Source organism: Microtus pennsylvanicus, chromosome 2 (genome assembly GCF_037038515.1).
Source record: "Microtus pennsylvanicus isolate mMicPen1 chromosome 2, mMicPen1.hap1, whole genome shotgun sequence".
NCBI classification, from domain to species: Eukaryota; Metazoa; Chordata; class Mammalia; order Rodentia; family Cricetidae; genus Microtus; species Microtus pennsylvanicus.
In genome coordinates, this window is record NC_134580.1 from 14,513,154 (window position 1) to 14,535,581 (window position 22,428).

The 22,428-nt window shown below is 51.3% G+C and overlaps 1 protein-coding gene across 4 annotated transcripts in view; it reads right to left on the minus strand.

Annotated features, from left to right (window-relative positions):
- Celsr1 (cadherin EGF LAG seven-pass G-type receptor 1) overlaps positions 1–22,428 on the minus strand; it is a 135,412-nt gene that overhangs the window by 6,302 nt on the left and 106,682 nt on the right. For all 4 annotated transcript variants that reach the window (XM_075960259.1, XM_075960257.1, XM_075960258.1 and 1 more), the window contains exons 15-26: positions 21,154–21,337; positions 20,751–20,852; positions 19,859–19,953; positions 19,210–19,419; positions 18,153–18,336; positions 16,592–16,735; positions 14,744–14,948; positions 13,566–13,730; positions 11,312–11,438; positions 9,072–9,272; positions 1,657–1,831; positions 110–222 (exon numbers count right to left, since the gene is read on the minus strand). In XM_075960259.1, the coding sequence (XP_075816374.1) occupies positions 110–222; positions 1,657–1,831; positions 9,072–9,272; positions 11,312–11,438; positions 13,566–13,730; positions 14,744–14,948; positions 16,592–16,735; positions 18,153–18,336; positions 19,210–19,419; positions 19,859–19,953; positions 20,751–20,852; positions 21,154–21,337 (1,905 nt within the window). The remainder of the gene's footprint in view (positions 1–109; positions 223–1,656; positions 1,832–9,071; positions 9,273–11,311; positions 11,439–13,565; positions 13,731–14,743; positions 14,949–16,591; positions 16,736–18,152; positions 18,337–19,209; positions 19,420–19,858; positions 19,954–20,750; positions 20,853–21,153; positions 21,338–22,428) is intronic.

Here is a 22,428-nt window from a genome sequence, read left to right on the forward strand (position 1 = left end):
AGATACATCCTTCCCGCCAACCCCGGCCACCCTGAGGAACTGCTGACAACAGCCAGCCCACCCGGAGCACCTGAGCTCCTGTATTCTGGGTGGGACCCATAACACTCACGATTATAACCATTCCTACAGGCCCAGCAAAGCTCCAGATCAGGCTGTCCTGAAGGGACAGCCAGCAGAAGTCAGGGTTCCCGTAGCCCTGAGGGTCCAGGCCAACAGCCAGTCCTGTGTGTATTGGAGAGAGAGGGAGGGAGGGAGGGAGGGAGGGAGGGAGGGAGAGAGAGAGGGAAAGAGGGAGGGGGAGGGAAGGAAGGAGGGAGGGGGGAGGGAGGGAGGGAGGGAGAGAGAGGGAGAGAGAGAGAGAGAGAGAGAGAGAGAGAGAGAGAGAGAGAGAGAGAGAGAGAGAGAATGAGGGCCACAGTCCTGGCTGGTCACCCCCCCCTGCTTGGGAGGAGAACTGAAGCCAGCAAGGCAGGCCCCCCAGAGACCCCAAACCACCCTCAGAGATCAAGGGGCCAGAGGGAAAGGTATCCAAGCTCCTTAAACTAAGTTAGGGGCTGGCTACTCCCTGTGGCCAGGAGGCAGCCACTGCCTTTGGCTATTAACTTCATCTGCCTGAGGGCCCTCGGGCATGAATTTACCATCTTCTAAAAGATACACTTTTAAAAATAAACTTTGAAAAGGAAGCTGGAACTGTAACCAGCCTGGCTATAGATAGCAAAGCCCTCAGGAAGCAATGACATTTCCAATTCAGCACTCAGCAGGCCCTTGGGGAGGCCTCCCACTGGCACCTCAATATGGCTTCTTCACTGAGGAAGAAACTTATAGTGACAGCTGATCTTGGAAGAGGTGACAATTGGTCAAGCAACAAGAGGCACCTGTCACTCGCCCTCTACCACCCAGCCTGAATGTCTGAGGTATGAAAGTCACTTGGGGTCCCTTGGAGTAGGAATGAGTTGCATTAGAACCCTCGGGCCCTTGGAAGATGGTGTCCAGATCCCTGGAATGCCCACCAGGGTCTGCCAAGGGAGTTCATGCCCTCTCGTTGGGAATGGAAGTGTGGCTCTTCCTTTCAACAGGAGGCTTTCTATAGTTATTGAAAAATGTCGGCCAGGCATGATGGCACATGCCTTTAACCCCAGGACTTGGGAGGCAGAGAGAGGCAGAGCTCTGAGTTCAAGGCCAGCCTGGTCTACAGAATGAGTTCCAGGACAGCCAGAGCTACACAGAGAATCCCTGTCTCAGAAAACAAAAGAAAGAAAAGGCGTGCTGAGGAAGTGTTCATAAAGCAGTCCTTGAGTCTGAGTCATTCAGTTGTTACACAGGTTCATTGATGGCACAGTCATGTCCACCCATCCGTCCGTGCACCCCTGGCCCCTCCTTGGTGGGTAGTCATTTCCCACCTCTACACCCACACCCACTCATCCTGTGACTGGAGAAGAATTTCTTCCAATTGAGTACTGCACACAGAACCCCCAAATACCCTGGCCCAGTGGCTCACAGCTGACCAGAGAGACCTATCTCCCCGTGGGCTGGGAGTAGCCGCTCTTCTGTACACAGCTAAATGTGGAGGGCCAGGAGGAAATGAGGACAGACGGCTAGGGGAAATCCGTATTTTAACACAGGTCACCCTGGCAGAGCTGCCCTGCGTGTCCTTACCTGTGACAATGGCAGGGATGCCCCAGCCCACCACATGGTAGAACCTCATGGGCCCCGTGTCGATGTTGCGTACTTCCGTCAGCATGCGGTAGACATGCAAGTTCTCCACCAGGGTCCAGGCAAAGGTGCTCATGGAGGCATAATGCAGGAGGATGGCGACGACTGTGCAGAGAAACTGGGTGGGTGGAGGAGAGCAGGCTCAGCAGGTGGCTCCGAGGCCCTGGGACTGCTGAGGGGGTGGGAAGGCTGGGGAGCACCCTATGAAACTACAGACAGGGGGTCCAAGTCTAGGAGTGACCCCTCCTCATCAAGAGTGACCAAATCAGGCTGTTCTGCAGTGGCAGGGTCTCTAGTTTCTCCAAAGGGCAGCGAAACTCCACTCCCCCTGTGTGATTTGGTAGGAGAGGCTGAGTGTGACAGTCACTGCATCTCTCTTGATGTAGATGGCAGGAGGAGGACCCCTCCTCAGCCTGGGGTCACTACCAAGAGTGGGTGTAACTCAGGAACAAGACACAAGCACCAGTCTTTTTTTTTCTTTAAAGACATGCCAAGCCTAGCTTATGTTACTGTTTTTGTGTGTGTGTGTGTGTGTGTGTTCTTAGGATTTTTTATTTTATGTACATGGTGCTCTATCTGCACATTCACCTACACTCCAGTGGCTGCGAGCCACCATGTGGTTGCTGGGACTTGAACTCAGGACCTCTGGAAGAGCAGTCAATGCTCCTAACTGCTGAGCCATCTCTCCAGTCCCACTAGTCTTTCCGAGACTCTGGAACTAATGTATTTTTGCGAGCTGATTCTAATCTTTAAATACTGACGTCAGGCTTCATAAACACACTATGGAGTTGCACCTGCTCAGGCTAAAAGCTCCCAGGCTGGGACTTTGGCCTGTGTTCCCAGAACTGGCACCACATGGTTCCTACAGCTGGGGGCTGGCGGCCACTTCCTCCAGGGTCCTCTCTGTCCAGGGCAATATGGCAAAGCCAAAGGCCAGGTGCTACAAATGAGAACTCAGCGTGTGGGCTGGCTGAAGATGGCATGCCTCTCTTTGGGTAGTGAGTCAACTGCGGAAGGCAGCTCCTCTTACAGAAGACCCAGCAGTACCAGGAAGAAGATAGTGGGAGGAGGGACAAGGGATGCTGAGCTCCCAGAGTTCAGCCTTGAAGGCTATTGGTGTAAACCCAACCTCAGGTGTTCCATGATGGGACCAGGGCAGCCGTTCACAGGCCTTCCAGGGGACCTGCACTAGATGGAACTTCCAGGCCAGCCAGCTGGAAGGTGACAGCAGGGTCCCAACAGGAAGTTAAGGCAGCCAGGGTAGAAAATGAGGCAGGAAGTGGGGAGGGGAAAAATCCGGCCCTATTCAAGTTGGCCCCTTGAACAAGCTAGCCCTACCTTAAGCCACACCCCTAGCCACAGCCACAACTGACCCTCCCCTAGCTGAGCCAGACTCACAGCTGGATTCCACCCTGGTCACAAGCACCATCTCTCCTCATAGCTGGCCACATCCTTATCAAAGCCTACTGCTGACCACACTCCGAGATGGGGCCCACAGGTACAGTCCTATGCTCTGCCCTTGAGGAGCAGCCGGGCCTCTGTCATCTCTGGGGAGACCACCCTCGTGGAGCCACACAGCGGGGAGCAGAGCCACCGCTCAACCTCTTACTAGATGTGGCTGTGTTCAAATACCAGGTCACTGCCGTCGGAGAAAGGTCATCAGAGCACAGAAGGGTGCCATGACAGAACCATCTGCTGCCAGGCCAACCTCCAAGGGCCGGGTGCCCTCCAGAAATTTCCTCCGGACAGTACGAGAAACTTATGTGAACGTGAATACTTGTCACACTGCTGAAGACAAAACTGTGCTACAGCTGGGCCATGCCCTCTGCTGGCATCAGAATGCCATCCTCGAGGAGCAAGTCTGAGCTGGATTAACCCACACTATAGCCATTTCCAGAGTGGAAAGTGCAGCAGGTTCAGTCGGAGGACGAGGGAGAGAAAGTTGGCTAGCTGTTATTTTAAATGGTACAAAAGTAAACCCTTAAAAAAAAAAACCACCAAAACCAACCAAACAAAAAGCATCGTTTGAAAAAAGGGCTAGGAATTGACAGTAGGACCTGGCGGGGTTGTGTGTTCACACGTCTACACTAAACATACTTGCTTTTCCAGAACAGAACAAACACACACTAAATCATTTCAGCCTGTCAGGCTTCTGGGAGATAAACAGCCTCGCCCAGAGATAGGACTGTGAGTTTAGATAAAAACCCAGGCGCGATGCCAAGCTCCAGCCACCGCACACCTTCCTCCCAGAATGCATCTGCCTGGTCTGTGCTCAGTGGTGCATGGAAAGCTCTCATTCCAGGCGGGCGCTGAGTCAGATGTGAGCGGTGGCCTCACAATGCTCCACACACCATACCTGCTTGCAGGGAGTTGGCCTGCAGCCATTGACTGAACTTTCCTCTATCCAGACTTTGGAGAAGCACACCTATAGGACCCCAAATGAATCTCAGCTTACTGAGCCTTCACCCAGGCTATGCGTGTGGAGGAGGATAGCCCTCCGTGCCCATGCCTGTGAGGGCTATTGTCTGGCTCAGGAAGTGGCAGGGAGGTTCGGTCCTTATTCTTGATCCAACCCTGTGCTTCTGTGACCCTGCAGGAAAGCCACCAAGTTCATCAGTAGGACCGGGTCAAGGACAGCCTACAAACCTTCCCTAGGAGGTAGCAGGGCCTGGCCTTTCTCCTGAGGGCTCTGGCCACTCAGGAAGGTCTCCGTGTTTGCTGGGGAACTCCAGCTTGGCAGCCTTCTTTCCCCTTCTATCCCAGAGCCTGGCTTGGAGATCAAAGTCTTGACGCCTGGGCTCAGTGCTTTGTGCCCTGGGTAACTGTGTTTAGCTGCCACCCACTCACCCTCCACCCCAGAGCCCTTAAAACTACCCCAGCCCCTCCCCCTTTTTGCCCTGGTCTCTGTTCTGGGTCTTGACTACCAGGCCTGTGTTGAAGCACAGAGTGCTGGCTGGTTGCCATGGCACCTCAGGGCATGATACAGCCTGCACACAGAAGATGGCTACTGATGGATTGGTTCATGGAATGGACCTATTCCTGCATCTTTCCCAGACACCTTCCAGTGGGTGGCACTGGGTAGTCTCACACAGCCTCTTCCCTGGCCAGCTCCCCACCAGCCTCCAGGTAGAGGGTGGGAGGTATTCCTGAATCATGGTAGGTTGAATGTACATTTTTTTATGCTCAAGTGCTCCGCATCCAAGGATGCTAAACATTTAGGGTAAAAAGAGTCACACCTGCACTAAGTATGCACATCCTTCCCTCTTCACCCTTCTCTAACGGTACAACCCAACAACTAGTCACACCGCGCATGCCTCACACTGCTGTCACGCAGCCCAGGGACACTGTGACATGCACAGGAGGAAGTGCCCTGTGCAGACATGACCTCATCTGACACATCTTTTGGGTCGGTATCCCTGGGACCTGAGACAAGTCCATGTGGAAGTGGAACACAGCTGTAGCACCCCGGGGAGACCAGGGTGAGGCTGAAGGAACAGCTGGCTGCAGCCACAGTGCCACATAGAGAACCACCCTGTGCCAGAGCCCGCTGCAAGTGTGATGACGTCTTGGTCAGGGTCACCCCTCAAAGTGACCTCAAAGTCGGGGTCATTCACTGCATGCACAAGTGAAGGTCTGCTGAACTTGTGACACTCTCGGCTGACAGTCATTGTTTAGCCACAGGTGTGAAACAACACACACACACACACACACACACACACACACACACACACACACACACACACACACAGTGTTCTGTAGCAAGTCCAGGGCAGGCAACACACTTAGACTTGAATAGTCAGATCCGTCACCTCGGGTAGTTAAAAGTCTCCATAGCAGAGGCCTCCTTGGGGTCTACAGGGAGGTGGCACCAAGGGCCAAGGACCTACTCCAAGTCTACTGCCTCCACCTGAGTGGCCCATTTGCCAAGAGTGTCTTTCCTTACACATCTGCCTCTTAGCTCCCGGGGGTTAATGGGTGGACCGTGTAAGTGTGAGCTTTCAACACAGTTCTCAGAGAAGTAGAGCTGACCTTCAATCTCCCTCCCTCCCCAAATTCCCAACAAGTGGGCTGGACCTCACGTATTTTGAAATTCTCATGTGGAAATATGGAAAAACGCAGCTGGTGAGCTGGGACTGCCCAAAGTCACAACCCCATTGTGTCTCACAATTTTGCCTTCCATCAGGCCATCAAAGAGCTGGACACTGTCAGCAGCAGCGTGGACCTGCGCTACCTCCTCAGGGTAGCCTGGTCTACAAAAATTAGTTCCAGGAAATCTAGGACTGTTACATAGAGAAACCCTGTCTCAAAAAACCAAAACCAAACAACAAACAACAACAACAAAGCCCACAGCTAAAACCACGGTTCCCTCCACTGCTGTGTTTGTGTGGTGGTCCACATCCTCGATTAAGGGGTTCCCTTTTCTAGTTTGTCCAAAGGGTTTTTCTTGCCCCCTTCTTTCTAATAATGAAAGAGTGTAAAAAAATTATCATTTTTTTCTGCATTAAGAAAAATATTTTCTCCTTAAATGTAGAGCTAGGGACATGGTTTAATGGTTAGAGGACCTCATACCAGAGACCCTAGGTTCAATACACTCCCCAATACAGCCAGAATCAGGTAGTACAGGCATATGGGCCTATATAATCCTCAACACACTCTAGAGGTGGAAGCCAGAGAGTCTGGACTCCAAGTTTATGCTGGGCCTCGGCTGACTCGAGTTGGCCTGGGCTACCTTAGCCCCTGTGTCTGAACAGGGAAAGGAAACTTGGATCATTCCTTAGGTGTGGTGACAAGAATGACATTTATAGGTTGACATGCTGCTAAATCACCTTCATGTCTGTCCTAAGATAAACCCAGCTGGCTCCGTTATCTACAGACAGATACTGATGCCTTCCTAGTGCCAGCCTTCCTCAGCACAGATGAGAATGCAACCACTCAGCCACGGTTCAAATGTGTTGCCCCAAACTCTCCGAGCTGCCTTCTTGCTCTAGAGTTTGTTATGTGTGCTTCCCCCTGCCCCCCCCATTAGAGATCTTTTCCTTCAAATAACACCTCCTGGCTATTTATCTTTTTATCCCCTTCCTTTTCACTTGCTTTCTGCTTCGTTCTTCCCTTCCCAAACTTCCTCAAGTTCCCAGTGTTCTTTTGCTAAGGACCCTTAGCTCACTGGATTTCAGGCTTCCTTTTTTTTTTAAAAAAAAGTGTTTTTTTATGTGTATGGATGTTTTGCCTGCATGTATGTTCACCATGTGTGTGCAGTGCCCATGGAGGTCAGAAGAGGGCGTTAGATCCCTGGGACTGGAGTTACAGATGGTTGTGAGCCACTAGTGCTTGCTGAGAATGGAACCCAGGTCCTCTGGAAGAGCTCTTAACCCCTGAGCCATCTTTCCAGACCCTACTACCTTTTTATCTAGCATCAGCAATGTGATTTCAACTCTTTATTCTGATTTTATGATGCCCTGTGGATTATTATTTTAAATTACATTTACTTATTTTGAGTGTGCGTATGTGTGAGCATGTGTGGGTACGCGTATGGACAGAAAAGGACACCTGATGGGAATGTGCACTGCCCTTGGCACCATGTGGGTCCTGGGAATTGAACTCAGGTCATCAGGCTTGGTACCCACTCTACCTCTTGCTTGGTCTGCAAGGTCAGACATGGTATTTCCATTAACATTTTTCTTCTTTCATTAAGATTTCTAGAAAACTTTCTCGAACTTGTGTCTTCTATGGGTTTGAGTTTTTCCTACTAGGTACATAGCATAGCAGGCATCTACTGTGCCAGTGTGTAGACCCTTGTGCCCCCGGCCCTGGTACAACCATTTGCTTCCAGCCTCATGACCAGAGACCCTTGGATTTGTCTAGGCTGGCACTGTCGGTCACACCTCATGACTGTAAATCTTTTTGCCTCTTACAAATGTCCCTCCTGTGGGCAATCTTTACATCAGTGGCAGATTCCACCAATCGCTTGTGTCAGAGATGAGTATGTGCCAGGGAGTTGTGCCTGGACAGGCCTTGCTGATGAACACTGGGAGCTTGCTGGCCCCAGATATGGCTGTGTAGGTCCAGGTAAGAATTCTCACTGCTTTCCATATCCTTCCTCCATAACACTTAGGTTCTGCCTGCTAACATCTGGAGGCATGCACGCTAACATCTGGCAATGCCCAGTCTGGATACCACTCTACCCCAGTGACCCATAGAGCATGGAGTGCATGACCTCAATGAGTATTTAGGACCCCTGTGAGGTTCTGCAACACCCCGAGGCTCATTCAATTCTCTAGGATCCAGTGCAATATTCAATTAACCTACCCAACACTCAACATTCAATCATATCAACTGACGGTTCCCTGACATTCCTCTCCTCTCCTCCTCCCCGCCTGATCTCTCGGCAGGTTCCTTTCTCTTCTTTGGTCCTATACATCCCCAGAAACCACTTCCTTGCTCTCTGCACGTGCTGCTCCCCAGCTGTCACGGGCATGGAGAAAACAGAGGGGTGGGGTATCTGTGCACCACTATCCACTAACGCTACTGCAGCCCACAGGACTCTGGGGTTTAACACACGACAGCGCCTTGATGGCTAATTCTGTCAACTTGACACAAGCCAGATTCACCTAGGAAAACAGCCTCAACAGGGACTGTCAAAGTCAGGTAGAACTGTGGGCTTGTCTGGGGGGATTATCTTTTTTTTTTTTTTTTTTTTGATTTTTCGAGACAGGGTTTCTCTGTGGCTTTGGAGCCTGTCCTGGAACTAGCTCTTGTAGACCAGGCTGGTCTCGAACTCACAGAGATCCGCCTGCCTCTGCCTCCCAAGTGCTGGGATTAAAGGCGTGCACCACCACCGCCCGGCCTGGGGGGATTATCTTGACTGTTAATAGATGGGTGAGGACTTAGTCCACAGTGGGTGGCATCATTCTCTAGGCAGGCAGCCTTGAATTATATGAGAGTAGAGACTCTCATATAATATGACTGAGCACGAACCATGCTTGCATTTAGTCTCTCTCTGCCCTTGGATATAAAGTGACTAGCAGCCTTGAGTTCCTGCCTTGGCTTCCCCACAGTGACAGACCTGGAATCATGAACCAAATAAACCTCATCTCCCTTTAGCTGCTTTTTGTCAGGTTTTTTTTTTTCTCGCAGCAAGAACCAGAACCAGAACAGCACCTATAAAATCACTAATGCCTATATCAAGAGGGTGAGACTCCCACTGTGTATGAGGTCTTCAGAGGACCCTAACGCAATGCCCTGACGAGGCAGGTAGGACCATTCCACTGCTTCAGGACGACTGCCAGCACACCCAGGTGACAACATGCCCGAGTTGTCACCTAGGGAAGCCTATGGCAGGCTCGGGGGAGTGGTCTCACCGGGTTCTCGGTCTGGTTGATCCCGACCAGGAAGATGAGCTGAGAGAAGAAGAGCGCCCCAATGAGGTTCTTGTGGATGCTGTGCAGGTTGGAGCGCAGTGTCCGGACAAGGGAGAGCAGGACAAAGGCCACCAGGAGGGCCACCAGGGACAAGGACAGTGCGGCATAGGTGATGATCTTCAGAGGCAGAACCTCGCCATGCTGCAGGTGGGTTGGTTAGAGAGAAGTGAGGAGTGGGCTCTGATGGATGTTTGAACAACACAGACAAAATATTGTGATGGGCATCAGATATCAAAGGCTGGCAGGGGACCAGGGGACAAGTTTGGGATGGTGAGCAAATTCTGGGGATGGACGAATAGTTGGCAACAGCTGCCCAGCAGGGGGATGTACTAATGCTACCAGCCCATGTGATATATATTTCAGCCGGTGTGGCATATGCATTTAATCTCAGTCATGGAGAGGCAGATAGATTTCTGAGTTCCAGGCTAATCTGGTCTACATAATGAGACAGCTTCCTCAAAAACACTTTTGTTAAAAAAAAAAAAAACAACAACAAAAACAAAAAAAACTTCCTACATAAATCCCGCTGTCAGGAGTGAGTGAAACAGTCAGTCCAAATACTGAGATGGAGACATGTCAAGGGGACTCAAGTTTATGCAAACCCCACGTGTCTCCAGCAGCACTGCCCCTCCTCCGCTCAGCCAGCAGTCACAGCAGACACTTAACAAGGAGACTGGGTAACTTGTGACACAGCCCCACTGGCTGCTGTTTAATACATGGGAGGGGCTCTTCACCCATCCACGGTGGCCTCATTTCACGTGGTCCTCAGACGGAACCCACAAGGAACGTGGGTACAAGGTAGGCACTGATGAATGAAGCTGTGAGGGTCTAAGCCCCTCCGTGTCCTGACTTGTCAGGCTGGAATTTCAGCTCTGGTCACTTGGAGCCTAGACAGTCACCTGAATCCTGCAGCTGGTGCGCCCTCACCCTTGCCACACAGCCTCTTGCTACCGATGGTGACTAACGTGGCTTGCTTTTAAAACTCCAGGTAAATATACATGAGATCGACCATTGTGAGCCTCCAGGCACACGCTTAGTGCAACTATAGAGTCCTGGGCAGTTTGGGCATTTTGGGTACAGGTTATCCGATACCTTCCAGATGGCGGTGTGCCATGGCTGTTCAGAGCCTATACCCCAGGCATCAATCACACCACAATGGCCAGCTCATAATCTCACCTGCTTAAGATACCAGAGGTACCATCTCCCTGTCACTGGCTTCCTCTCCTCACACCTCTGTCCTTGGGGGCACTGTGTGGCCTGACAGACATTCAAAGTGGAGGTAGAAGCAGCTTGGCTGGAGGACCCTGCCCTGGGAGACAGTAACATTCTAGAAACTTCTGAGCCTGGGGTTAACCTGTGCTAGTTGATTTTAGTCACGTTGACAAAAATCTAGACAGATCTGGGAAGAGACAATCTTAATTCAGTAAATGCTTCTGTATGACTGGCCTACAGTCAAGTCTGTGGGAGAATTTTCTTGATGAGTGGTTTATGGGAAAGGGCCCCGCTCAATGTGGGCAGTGCTACCCTTGGGCTGGTGGTCCTGTGATTTGGAAGTATAAGCCAAATAAACCCTTTCCTCCCCAAGTTCATTTGGCTATGATGTTTCATCAGAGCAACAGAAACCCTAAGACACCTTCTATACCTTTACAGTTAAAACCTGGGCTCTTTGAAATGCTTTTGTTGTTTGCTTAGACAGGGTTTCACTCTGTAGCTCACTGACCTTGACCTTGTAGCGATCCCTTGCTTAGCCTCCTAGGTGTAGGGCTTAGAGGCCCCGTGCAGTTCTAACCTTCCCTTTTTAAAAAATTACATTTATTTTTGTATGTTTGTATATGTGTGCATGTGTACAAATGCATGCCACAGTGCATGGGTGGAGGTCAGAGGGCAGCTGGCAGGCGTTGGTTCTCTCCTTCCACAATGTGGGGCCCTGGGGTGGAACTCAGGTTATCAGGCATCTTTATCTACTGAGCCATCTTACTGGTCCCTAAAACTGCTTCAAGGTTTTCTCATCACCTCTTCAAACAGTTGGTAGAACACAGCTTTCAACGGGCACATTTGGTTTTCTCAACACACAAGGAATATGGGGGCCTTGGGAGGATGGGTTGGGGACTAGGATTCCAGTTGCCATGGGGATTAGTCCCCAGGCTCACTAAGGGAGTGAGTAGCCATAAAATGCCCACCTCACGCCTTGAAATGTCCATGAGCACCGCGCAGCTGGTCGAGCGGCTACACTGGCAGGTGACGTGGGTCCGGTTCCTTGACAGCAGCTCACAGCCCTTGGCTGACCACCCTCCAGTCCCACCAATGCTGTGGAGAAGAGAGAAAGGCGTGAGCCTGTCCCATCTACCACTGAGACAGCCCGGGGGCTATCACCCAGCCGCAGGGTCTCGGGGGTCATCCTGACATCACTGGATCTGGCTGGGAAGGAACGGCCAAGTGCAGAGAACAGCCACCCGTGGGTGTCTAGTGTCACAACCTCGCTGTTAGCTCCTAGCCTGAACCTTGTCCCTTCCTCACAACACTGAAGACAAGGGCCATGGCCACTGTCACCAAGGACACAGCCCTTACAGACCCTGGCACTGGGTAAAAGCTTTCCTTTCCTTTTCATAGCTGGTCTCGGCTCTCATGAGCACCTCTCAGTTTCAAAGGTTATGTGCCAGACACAGAAAACTCCAAAGACAGCAGAGCCTGTGGCCAGAGGCGGCAGCCAAGGCCGAGACAGCCACTTTGTTCACCGGCCATACTGGGAGCCTCAATGGCCTCAGCAATAAGCATCTCTCCATTGTCCACTTTCATGTACCCCTTGCGCAATGTTTTACAGGAGCCGCCTGGAAGCCAGGGTCCAATTAGCGCTGCTGTTTCACTGATGGAAAGCCCCAAATAACAAGTTGTTACGAGGGCCCTGCCCTCTGTGGCTCTGGGAAAGTCCTATAATCCCTCTGATCCTCGGTTTACTCGTCTGTAAAATGGGGTGTGACGGTCGACACACTTTGCCAGGGGTGCTCAGTTCAGGGGATCATGGCAGCAACACAAAGCAGGGGGCAGATCTCTAGAGCCACTGCTAATTGCCATTATTCAAACAAATAGACGGGGACAGCCAGCCATGCCCGGCAGCTGTGGGGCCCACACACCAGATACCAACGCTTCCCTTCACTCTCCTTTGTGAGCCAAAGATCTATTAGGCCCCGGACTAAATGAGCTCACTTGTAAACGTTTGGAAAGTACCGAGCCGGAGAAGATGAATGCTCCTGCCCGAGCATGCGCCTGGGCGCCCAGCACAGACTCATGTGGTAGCTCCCCTTTCAGTCCCGGGGACCATGACATGGGAAATGGCCCTGTGGGAGGAGCTTCCAGATGTGCACCCAGGCCCAGCTTTAGACATGCAGAGAGGGCTCGGGTTCTGATCCCCTGAATCCCAGGCTCCCTGTGATGAAGAAAAGCAGGATACTTCTCACTTCAGACCATGTGCCAAGCCTGGTGATGGGGACTATTCCAGCACTTTCTTGTTCCACCCTGTGCCCCTCTATGTAAGGGCGACCAAAACGAGACCAAAGAGCGGGGCAAGGAGGTGAAGGCCCAACATGGCTCCTGCAGCTAAAAAGACAAAGGTAATGACCCTGTTGGCCTCAGCCACAGATAGGTCACTGGCCTTGGAATCCAATGCCACACAGGAACAGGGCAATAGCATCTTACATCTTTTTAAGTCAACCTCCCCCCTTCCTTGATTGCAGGTGCACCCCTGTGTGGCACATCGTGACTCTGGTCATTCTTTGAGTTATCTCTGATGGCTCCAGAAACAAGTCAAACACACCCTGCTATGGGGGACAGCCTGGGACCACCACTGCCGCTTCTCTGCATGTGTTCATCTCTGAGTCCCATATCCTCCTGCAAGTGGCATTCCCTGGCAGAGAAATGGGTGCTTGTATGGTCTCCATATCACAGGTGTTCTAGAGGTGATCAGCCCATCTCTGCCACGGCCTCCTTGAGGGAGTCTTGTGTATGCATGCCTATTTCTCTGTGAGTATTGTGTCTACCTGTGTACATGCCCTATGTAGTCCTGCATATGTATGTATGCATGTATGTATCTACGTATTATTGCATGTGGATCATGTCTATATTATGTGTGCACATCTTTGTGCATGTTCTTGTGATGTGTATATAGGACTATATTTTTCCACGAGAATATAAATAATTCTTCAATGTGCACACAGACTTATGCACACATGCATGTGTGTATGTGTGTGTGTGTGTGTATGTGGGCATACACTGACACTTCTAAAGGCAAAATGGGGGAAGCCTCCTATGTTGTTAAGCCCTGAAAGGGGAAAACAGCCTTCGTTCTGCCACCTGAGCCTTCTGACCTCAGCCAGGCCCTCCCATACAAATAGGACTCTCGCAGAAGAGGTTCTTACAGGCTCTTGGGGTCCCACTTACTCAAGGGAGTGGTTCCAGAATACACAGACAGGCTTGCTTCGCTCCTCCGTCTCCAACAAGGCAAATTCCACCAAGACGGGCCTCTGCAGAGAGGGGAGTGGGGTCCCCTCACTGTACACCATGGCACTCACAACTGGGGTGTTGATGACGGGCCGGTTAGGCAATCTGTGGCAGAGAGGGACGATTATAGCGATAAACATGATTAATTCACATTCCATGTGTGAGAACCTGCATCCAGACGCTATAAGGACATCATGGTCAGATGAACAGCCGACACACAGGTCACAGACACAGACCACACAGCACTGCCCTCAGGAGGGTCTGGGCCTCACTGCTGGTATTCTCAAGAGAACAGGGAAAAGAGCCAGGCACGGGTGGTGCAAGCCTTTAATCACAGTACTCAGGAGGCAGACTCAGGTAGCTCTCTCTTAGTTCGAGGCCAGCCTGGTCTACAAAGCAAGTTACAGGACAGCCAGAGTGGTTTGGTTATACAGAGAAATCCTGTCTCAAAAAACAAGCAAAAAAAAAAAAAAGTATAGGGAGACTTATCACCTCCAGGGGAAGGTGGCTTTAGAAACTTTAAGGAGCAGGCATGTCACTGCAAGATGTCAGAGGCTATTACATACGGTGGTGACACTGGGAGCAGTAGCATGGCCCACATAGGGAATCAGGTTAAGTGACCACAGACCGGAACCCAGTCCCCCATCTCTAAGCGTGATGCAACAACAAGGACTGGGGAACAAGGAGGCACCCACAAACTACAGTAGCTGAGAGGGCTTGTGTGTAGCCTTCTGTTCAGGGGCAACATGTGCCGTCCAGTACACTGGCTGAGTGGCCCTTGGTACTGGGCCAGCAGAGGGCAGATGAACCTATAGGTATAACCTATGACAGCCTCTAGATGTGGTATGGGGGACAGGATAGAGCCCCCTGAGGTACACATTGGTACAAACAAAAGAACATATGGGCGTAAATGTGAGGACAAACTGAAGCCAAGGGCATGCACGATCCCAGGGCACAGCACCATGGCAGACACAGAGCCTCTCTCTGGCGGTCACTGCAGGCCAGGGTCACTTCGTAATGTTATGTGGGTGACAGTGAGTGATTAGGACTTTGACTCATGGAGGACTCGGGGTGTTGGGGAAATGGGTCCCCTCAAGGTCCCTATACCCAGGTCTCACCGGAGGCTGCGGTGATCGGGGTCATAGTGTTCAGGCAGCAGCTGACCCAGAGTCCGGTAAATGATGACCAGGGCAACGGCAAACTGGCCAGGCTCGTCGGGGTGTCTCCTCTGTCTGCTGAATGAGGTTTCTCTCTCAGCCCTGGCTTCTGGTTGTGGCGTCTGTGGTGCAGCCCTCCGGCTGCCCAGCCTCACCGTGGGGCTTTCTGCAGTGTGAGAACAAAGCGTGAGGACTCAGGGCAGACAGCTGTGCCAGGCCCAGTAGTTCTACCTTTGGGTATGCGTTAGAAGAGTCGCAAACAGATTAGAAGATGTGGCCACAGACTGTCCAAATTCAGACGGAAAGTAGCACAGTGGCCACTGAGGTTGGGCTTGTTAGTGACCAGTGGCTAGTGTCACAGCAACAAGAGGAAGGGGCTGGGGAGGGTGGGAGGCGCTGGGGATGCAGCAGACACCTTTGGATGGGGTGTTTAGAGGGGCAACAATGCCATGTGGTGTGGGGTTGGGGTCTTAGCAACACCCCCACTCAGAACAGTGCTGGGAACTACAGGAGGAGACAGGGGCCTTCTGCACGCATGAGTTCTGTGCCCTGTGCTTTCTAACTTCATGCTAAATGTGGACATGTTTTCAACTGTACAGGAGAAAGGCAATGGATATACCCCATACATAAGTACATACCTGGGGTGCCCAAGCCTACAGTGTCATGCAACTCACTAAAGCAGCTATGATGTGGGAGACTTTGGTGGGAGGCTGACTGTGCCAGCACCTGGGCTCAGTGGAGGAGAGGACAGGGAGAGAACATGTTCCCATGATCAGGATGTGGAAGGGATGGGTCTACTCCTACTAGACACCATGCTGCCTGACAAGTGGGCAGTGTGGTCTATGCTGGCCAACTCTAGGGTTTTGGCAGCTTTCAGATTTGGCACAATGAATAAAATGCCACCTGCAGGGCCATGGAGAATTAGGAATGAGACGGTATGGGATTCCCCGTGGGAGTGTTCCTTGAACCATGCCTCAGCAGCAGATAGGTGACAGTGTCACAGAGACAGAGTCCTCTTCTAGGTAACAATGCTAAGGGACAAACACATGTACACACACATAATAGTCTACCTGTGCACCATGTAGGCAATACATATATGGATATGTGCATGCACAGAATACTTACATGCATACACGCACACCACACATGGTATTTGTGCACACACAGGATATAACCACATGCACACATAACATAAACATGCATACATATACACATGCATTCCTGGAATTGCACATATATATGCATATTAATAAATGTATATGTACACTGAATATATATATACATGTGCACATTAACATATACACAAACACAAACATTCTGCAATACACACATATATATACATTAACATATGCACATATACACATACTGGGTATACGCACATACACATTACCATTCACATACTAAATGTATATGCAACATATACATGCATACACAACATACACATGTATACCACTCATATACACATCAGGAACATACATAACCATGCATAGATAGAATATACGCATGCTTGCCTGCAAGGGACACTCATAAGCTCACACACAACACAATCACTTTTGTGGCCCGCTTTGAACAAACATAACATGCATGTGGAAGCTGCAACCGAACAGCTTGGAAGCTGGGGCCTGTTCTGAGCTCGCTCCCACATCCATGAGAACCTCACACAGTATTTGTAGAAGATGCCTGAGCATCACTCAGGCCTGCTTGCTCCGTAACTTGTTCAGGGCACATGCAGGACTCTTAGGGGTCACTCTCTCCTGAAAGAGCGGAGACACTCAAGGCAACAAGGGGCTTCTGTGTAGGCGGCTTCACCTTTTTTCTCTGGCGGTTTGAAGGTGTCAGCTGGGAAGGACACGGAGGACTCCAACTCCCTTGGGAACTCTTCCCGAATGTTCTCAAACCTTGGCACCTGGGCACCGGTGAAGTTAAACTTGTCGAAGACATCAACTGCAAGAACTGGGACAATTCCTTGACTCACTCCCACGTGCTAGCGCTTTCTTGAACCCCGAGTTTTTATATGACAGCTGTTGTTTCCACAGCAGCCACTTTCTCTAGGGAACCTACTGAGAGTCACACAACAGGACACCTGAGGGTGACACAAGACAGAGTGTGGCTCTTTACGGTGGCACCTGGCTCTGGCGGGGTGAAATATGAGGGGCAAGGCCAGCCACAACATGGCTGTGAAGGGTACTACCCCACTCTGTTCTCCGGGCCATGCCATCTCCCCGCAGCCTTCCCAAGTGGTGGAGACAGAGGCAGAGCTGGTGAAATCGACCGTGACCGAGCAAGCTCTGTAGCACGGACTCACACTGTTTGTCCTCTGCCTTGTGGAAACGCCTACAGGCCCCTGATGGGACACACAGTCCAGCTGTCCCTCAGCTGGCGCTGGTCACCGCCACTCTGACAAAGAGGTAGAATCACGCCTCTATGTACCAGGGGCCACCCTCACACCATCCTGCCCTGGTTGAGGCTGCCCGCTAAAAGCTGAGCATAGAGGTGCACACCTTTAAACTCAGCACAAAGGGGGCAGAGGCAGGAGGATTTGTGAGTTCCAGGACAGCCTGGTCTACAGAGTAAGTTCCAGGATGGCCTGAAATGCATAGTGAAACCCTGTCTCAAAAGAGCTCCTCAAAAAAGACTCACTGCTAGGACAGTGCCTCTTGAGCCACCTGTAGGAGGAGTGAGGGGTAGAAGGAAAAGCCTATGGTGTGGGGTAAGGGATCTCAGAGGGTCAATATCAGCAATGCTGCTGGTCCCACACCTAGCTAGAGGAACTCTCTGTGGGATGGCGATCTTCAGGACTTGGGGACTGCTTGCCAGCTTTGTCCAGAGAGATTGGGAACTGATTTTACCAACCTGGGGCTTTCTCTGCTTGAAGGAATCAGGACTGTTAAACTCCCAAGCCCAGAGATATGTGTACTAGCGTTTGATATAACATGGACCATGGGGTGCCAGTAGCACTGATTGCTCCCAGGCTGGGAGAGCCTGCATCTCCATCCCCACATGCCCCTCCTGCATGTACTTCCATCTGTGTTCAATGGGGAGAGGGGAATATTGTCTCCAGGCAGGCTGCACTGTGGGGAATCCCAAACCTGGATGTCTAGAAGGCCAGTTGGACTCCAAAGACCCCAGGGTGACACTGCCACAGAAGTATCTGACCCCAGGAATGACATCAGCCATTATAGATGTCTTTCGAGTTGGGCCTCTTCTCCCATTTTACAGAAGAAGCTGCTAGAGGTTAGAACTGAGCTGCTGGCTCACTTTTCTACAGAGTGCCTGGGCTGTGCCCCCACCCACTTCATTGTCGGTGGCCAATGAATGCCCAAAGTCCCTGAGGGTCAGGTGTTCTGCCCTCCCACAGGTCAGTCCGTACTCATGTTGGCGGTGATGATGATGAAGGGTCTCAGATAGGTCCTTTTCACATTCCGCGCCACGTTGCTGAAGTACGCCTCGAAGTGCCTCAGGAGCTGTGCGGCGCCGCCCTCACTTCGCTGGATCTGTTCCCACGATGCCTGGGTAGCCGGGGCCAGGAGGGCACTGCCCGTCTGGACAACATCCTGAACAGACAGACAGACAGACAGATAGATGGTACTTGGTCTTCTGTCCTCAGATGCCTGGTACTGAGATGGAGCAAACCATCTTACAGACAGCTAGGAGCTGACCAGGACTGAGCTGGGCCAGGAGAGCATCATCAGAGTCAATGTCAGAGGCCAGAGACTGCCAGGCGAGTGTCCGGCTGAGGGCTGTGCCACAGGGAGGGAGCAAAGCAGGGCTACAAATGGACATCGGCAGTCAGAGACTCCACCAGGAGCGTGCCCTGCTGGGGTCGGTCTCACATAAACATCCACAGACACTAAGGAGGAAGACAGGCAGGGATGTCCCTTCATTTTAGATCCTGGACCACACAAGTAAACCAGAGAAGGGAACCACAGTGTACTTCGCTGAGGATGGAAGTGTGGCGAGGCCAGCTGCGGGCATACTTGTGGGACAATGCCCCACATCGACACCCACCGCACGAGGGTTTATGTGAAACAGCGGTCAGCACGGTATTGGATGTGGGACTTAAATGACGTGGAGCAGAGGGCCTTTGAGGGAGGGTATCTGTAGGAGGCTCAAGAGCCTATCACTAGGCTTCACCATTCTCTGACTGTGCCTTTGGGCAAACCCTAAGCGTCACGTGCCTCAGTTTCCTTATCTCTCAAGGAGTAAGAAACTATGCATAGCTAAAATGCATGCCACTTAGACTGCTGTGCCTACTCAGTGGTCCCTAACCATTAGCATTGCTGCTGTCAGCGAAGCTGTGGTCCGCCCCTGCCTCATGAGACTTTCTCACACCGGAAGTGAAGGGATTTGGACAGGATCCCATACTGTGCTTCACCAACTGAGCCCAGCTCCTGACTCTGACTGCACTGAGTTCACCCTCCTCTTACCTCATGGAAATTAGCCTCCCGAGTGGCTGCCAAGTCGAAACCCTGTTGGTGGCTCTCATGCTGGAGGATGCGGGCCAGCAGCTGGTAGGCTGTGCGCACATCATTGCCAAAGAGTGTGCCATTGCGCTGTGTGGCGTTCCTCAGCGCCTTTGCCAGCCTCAGGGACCTGTCTCCGTCCATCCTTGTCTCGTTGCGGCTCAGCTTCTCATTCTGGAACAAAAAAAAAAAAAGAAATAGCAACGTTTGCAAATGGATTTCATTTGCTCTGGCCCTTCCCGCCATTCAGAAATTCTCTACTTTCTTGTAACTTTGATAGTACTTTAAAGATTCCAAACCCAGAAACGATCCTGAGTTGACAACAGTAGCAAGAAAAGGGCAGGCCTGCCGGGCGGAGTGCGTGGAAGCAATGTCACAGTTTGGTGACAGTGAAGACTCTGTCTACAGAACCAGAACTGGAGGACAGAAGAACTACGAACTTGAGGCCAGCCTGACTCACCTGAGTGAAGGAAGTGGGCCCGGTCCCTGCAGCCCCAGGGTTGTCCCTTCTCCATTTGCTTCCAGATTCACAGCCTCTTGGGAGCCATATGTGACCCAAATGCGACCCCTATAGCACAAACCCAAGAGACACCTCCCCAAGGCTGTGACCTACCATGGCCTTGAGATCCACAAAGGAGCCTGAGGTACAGTTGAAAAGCTCTGGGGGAAGCCAGCCCTTCTCTCCGCTGCAGTGCCGAACTGCATTGCCTTGGGAACAAAAGCATGCTCAGACTGTGTTTTTGTCAGACCACAACCCGATACACTTAGCCAACCCTCACCCTGAGCACAGATGAGGGTCCAGGTGGGGGCTGTGTCAGCCAAGTTCATAGCCACAGGACAGGGCCAACGCATGCGCTCATCTTCTATGCTGAAACCCAAGCTGCCCTGATAGTTAGGCTCAGACCCTCTGGGTTCCCGGCAACACAAGCAACTCTGTGGGCATGGGCAAGTCTGTGAGACAATGAGCCAGTGCTGAAGACCTCCACACAGGGCTTACTGGAGACAGCATAGACACCATTACTTGCCGCTTTACAGAGAACAAATACCATAGACAACAAGATGACTTGCCAAGGCCCTAGGCAGAGTGGCAAAGCATTTTCATCTGTTACGCCCCTTTTATATTCTGCCTCCTGCTATTGAGGGGAAAACTATGCCATTTCTCCCAACACATTCCTTAATTGCATATTTGAAAATCAAATTAAAGGTGTATGGGTGTTTTGTCTGCATGTATGTTTGTGTATCACCACCACATACATGCCCCATGCCAGGGAGGCCAGAAGAGAGCTTTGGATCCCCCAAAACTGGAGTTACAGATGGCTAGGAGCCACCACATGGGTTCTGGGAATTGAACCCAGGTCCTCTAGAAGAGAAGCCAGTGTTCTTAACCAAGGAGCTATCTCTCTAGCACATGGGATTATTTTAGCATTGACATTCAAAAGCTCAGATGCTCAGCCTGACTTAAGACTGGTTTCCTATCCTGAGGAAAACCCAGGCACAGAACTTACCCACTGATCCTTTGGGGCATGGCACCGCTGCTGGCTGTCCAAATTTTGTCTGTGGCCACCAGATGCCAGCCTCAAATGCTCTGGGACACCCATTATAGATCACTGAGGGCAGAGGAAGGCATCATTCAACTCGGCTCAGCCGGACACAAAATGTCCTACGTCCCACCTGCAAAAGGCTCCAGACAAGAGTGACCCCCAGCACCTTCCAGTCACCATGCACACTAGTGCCTCACCAAGACCAGGTTTCTAGAAGGCCAAGAGCATTCAGAATAAAGACTGCCAGGATTCTCTGAGCCCAAGGGATATGCAGAGGCACACACATGCACATGCTAGCGTGCACATGTTAAACACGGCAGTCTGTTCTGCAGTGTGACCAGAAAGGGGTCAGGGGACAATAACAGACCTTCACAGCCAAATGAGGTGACCTCGGCAAAGGGGTTATCACAGCGGTTGCACTGGCGGCCGATAACGCCAGGCTTGCAGGCACACTGCCCAGTGTCCATGTCACAGGCACGGCTGTGGGAGCCATGGGGGAAGCAGTCGCAGGGAAGGCAGGCATCCTGGGCTGGGGGCTTGTAGTAATTCTCCTGGAAAAGGCATAGGTGGGGCCAGTGAGATGGCTCAGTGGGTAAAGGTGCTGGCCACACAAAGTCTTGCCGACAGAGTTCGATTCCCAGAACCTACAGAACAGTGGAGGAAAAAAAACTATCTCCACAGAGTTGTCCCCTGGCCTCCCCATGTGCATCATGCCACTAAATAAAGAAATGTTAATAAAACTCTTTTCTTTCTTTTTTTTTTAATTTTGGTGTTTTTTTTTCTTTTTTTGTTTTTCGAGACAGGGTTTCTTTGTGTTGCTTTGGAGCCTGTCTTTGGAGCTCTTGTAGACAAGGCTGGCCTCGAACCCACAAAGATCTGCCTGCCTCTGCCTCCCGAGTGCTGGGATTAAAGGCATGTGCCACCACCACCTGCCTGGCTAAAACTCTTTTCTTACACTTTTTATAAGTACTGAGATGGTGCTCAGGGCTTCATGCATATTTGACAAGTTCTCTATTCAAAACTATTCCAAAGCCTCCCCACTCCCCCAGACAGGGACTCCCTTCACAGACCAGGCTGGCTTTGAACTCATGATCCTTCTGCTTCAGCCTTCTGTGTGCTGGAATACAGTCATCTAGTACCACACCTAACTAAACACTTGCTCTTACTTAACACTACGCTAATTGTGTACATGTATGCATATGTGTATGTGACTACAATGGTGTGTCGGGAGGTCAGAGGACCACTTTAGGGTTGTTCACGCCTGCTGCCTCATGGAATCTGGGGTCTGAAGTCAGGCCAGTACACAAGGGCCTCTACAAGCTGAGCCATCTTGCCTGCCCACTTTAAGTTCTGATGAGAAAAACCTGTAGGCATCTTTCCCCTGAATGCTGTAACATGCCTCTTCCTTCCTCCTGCCACCACAGATGCAGTTGGCCCCTCTAAGCATGCAAGGCCAGGCCTGAGCCACGTTCATCCACATTCATTTCAACTTGACACCTAGTGTTTCGAGGCACCAGGCCTGTGTCACTGTTAGAATCACCGTGGAGCACTCAGGGCCAGACTGACACTGGAGAAGCATCACAGGCAGCCCATGGTGACAATTTCCTTTGTTCTCACCCTGTCTCCTTGACAACATGTCCCT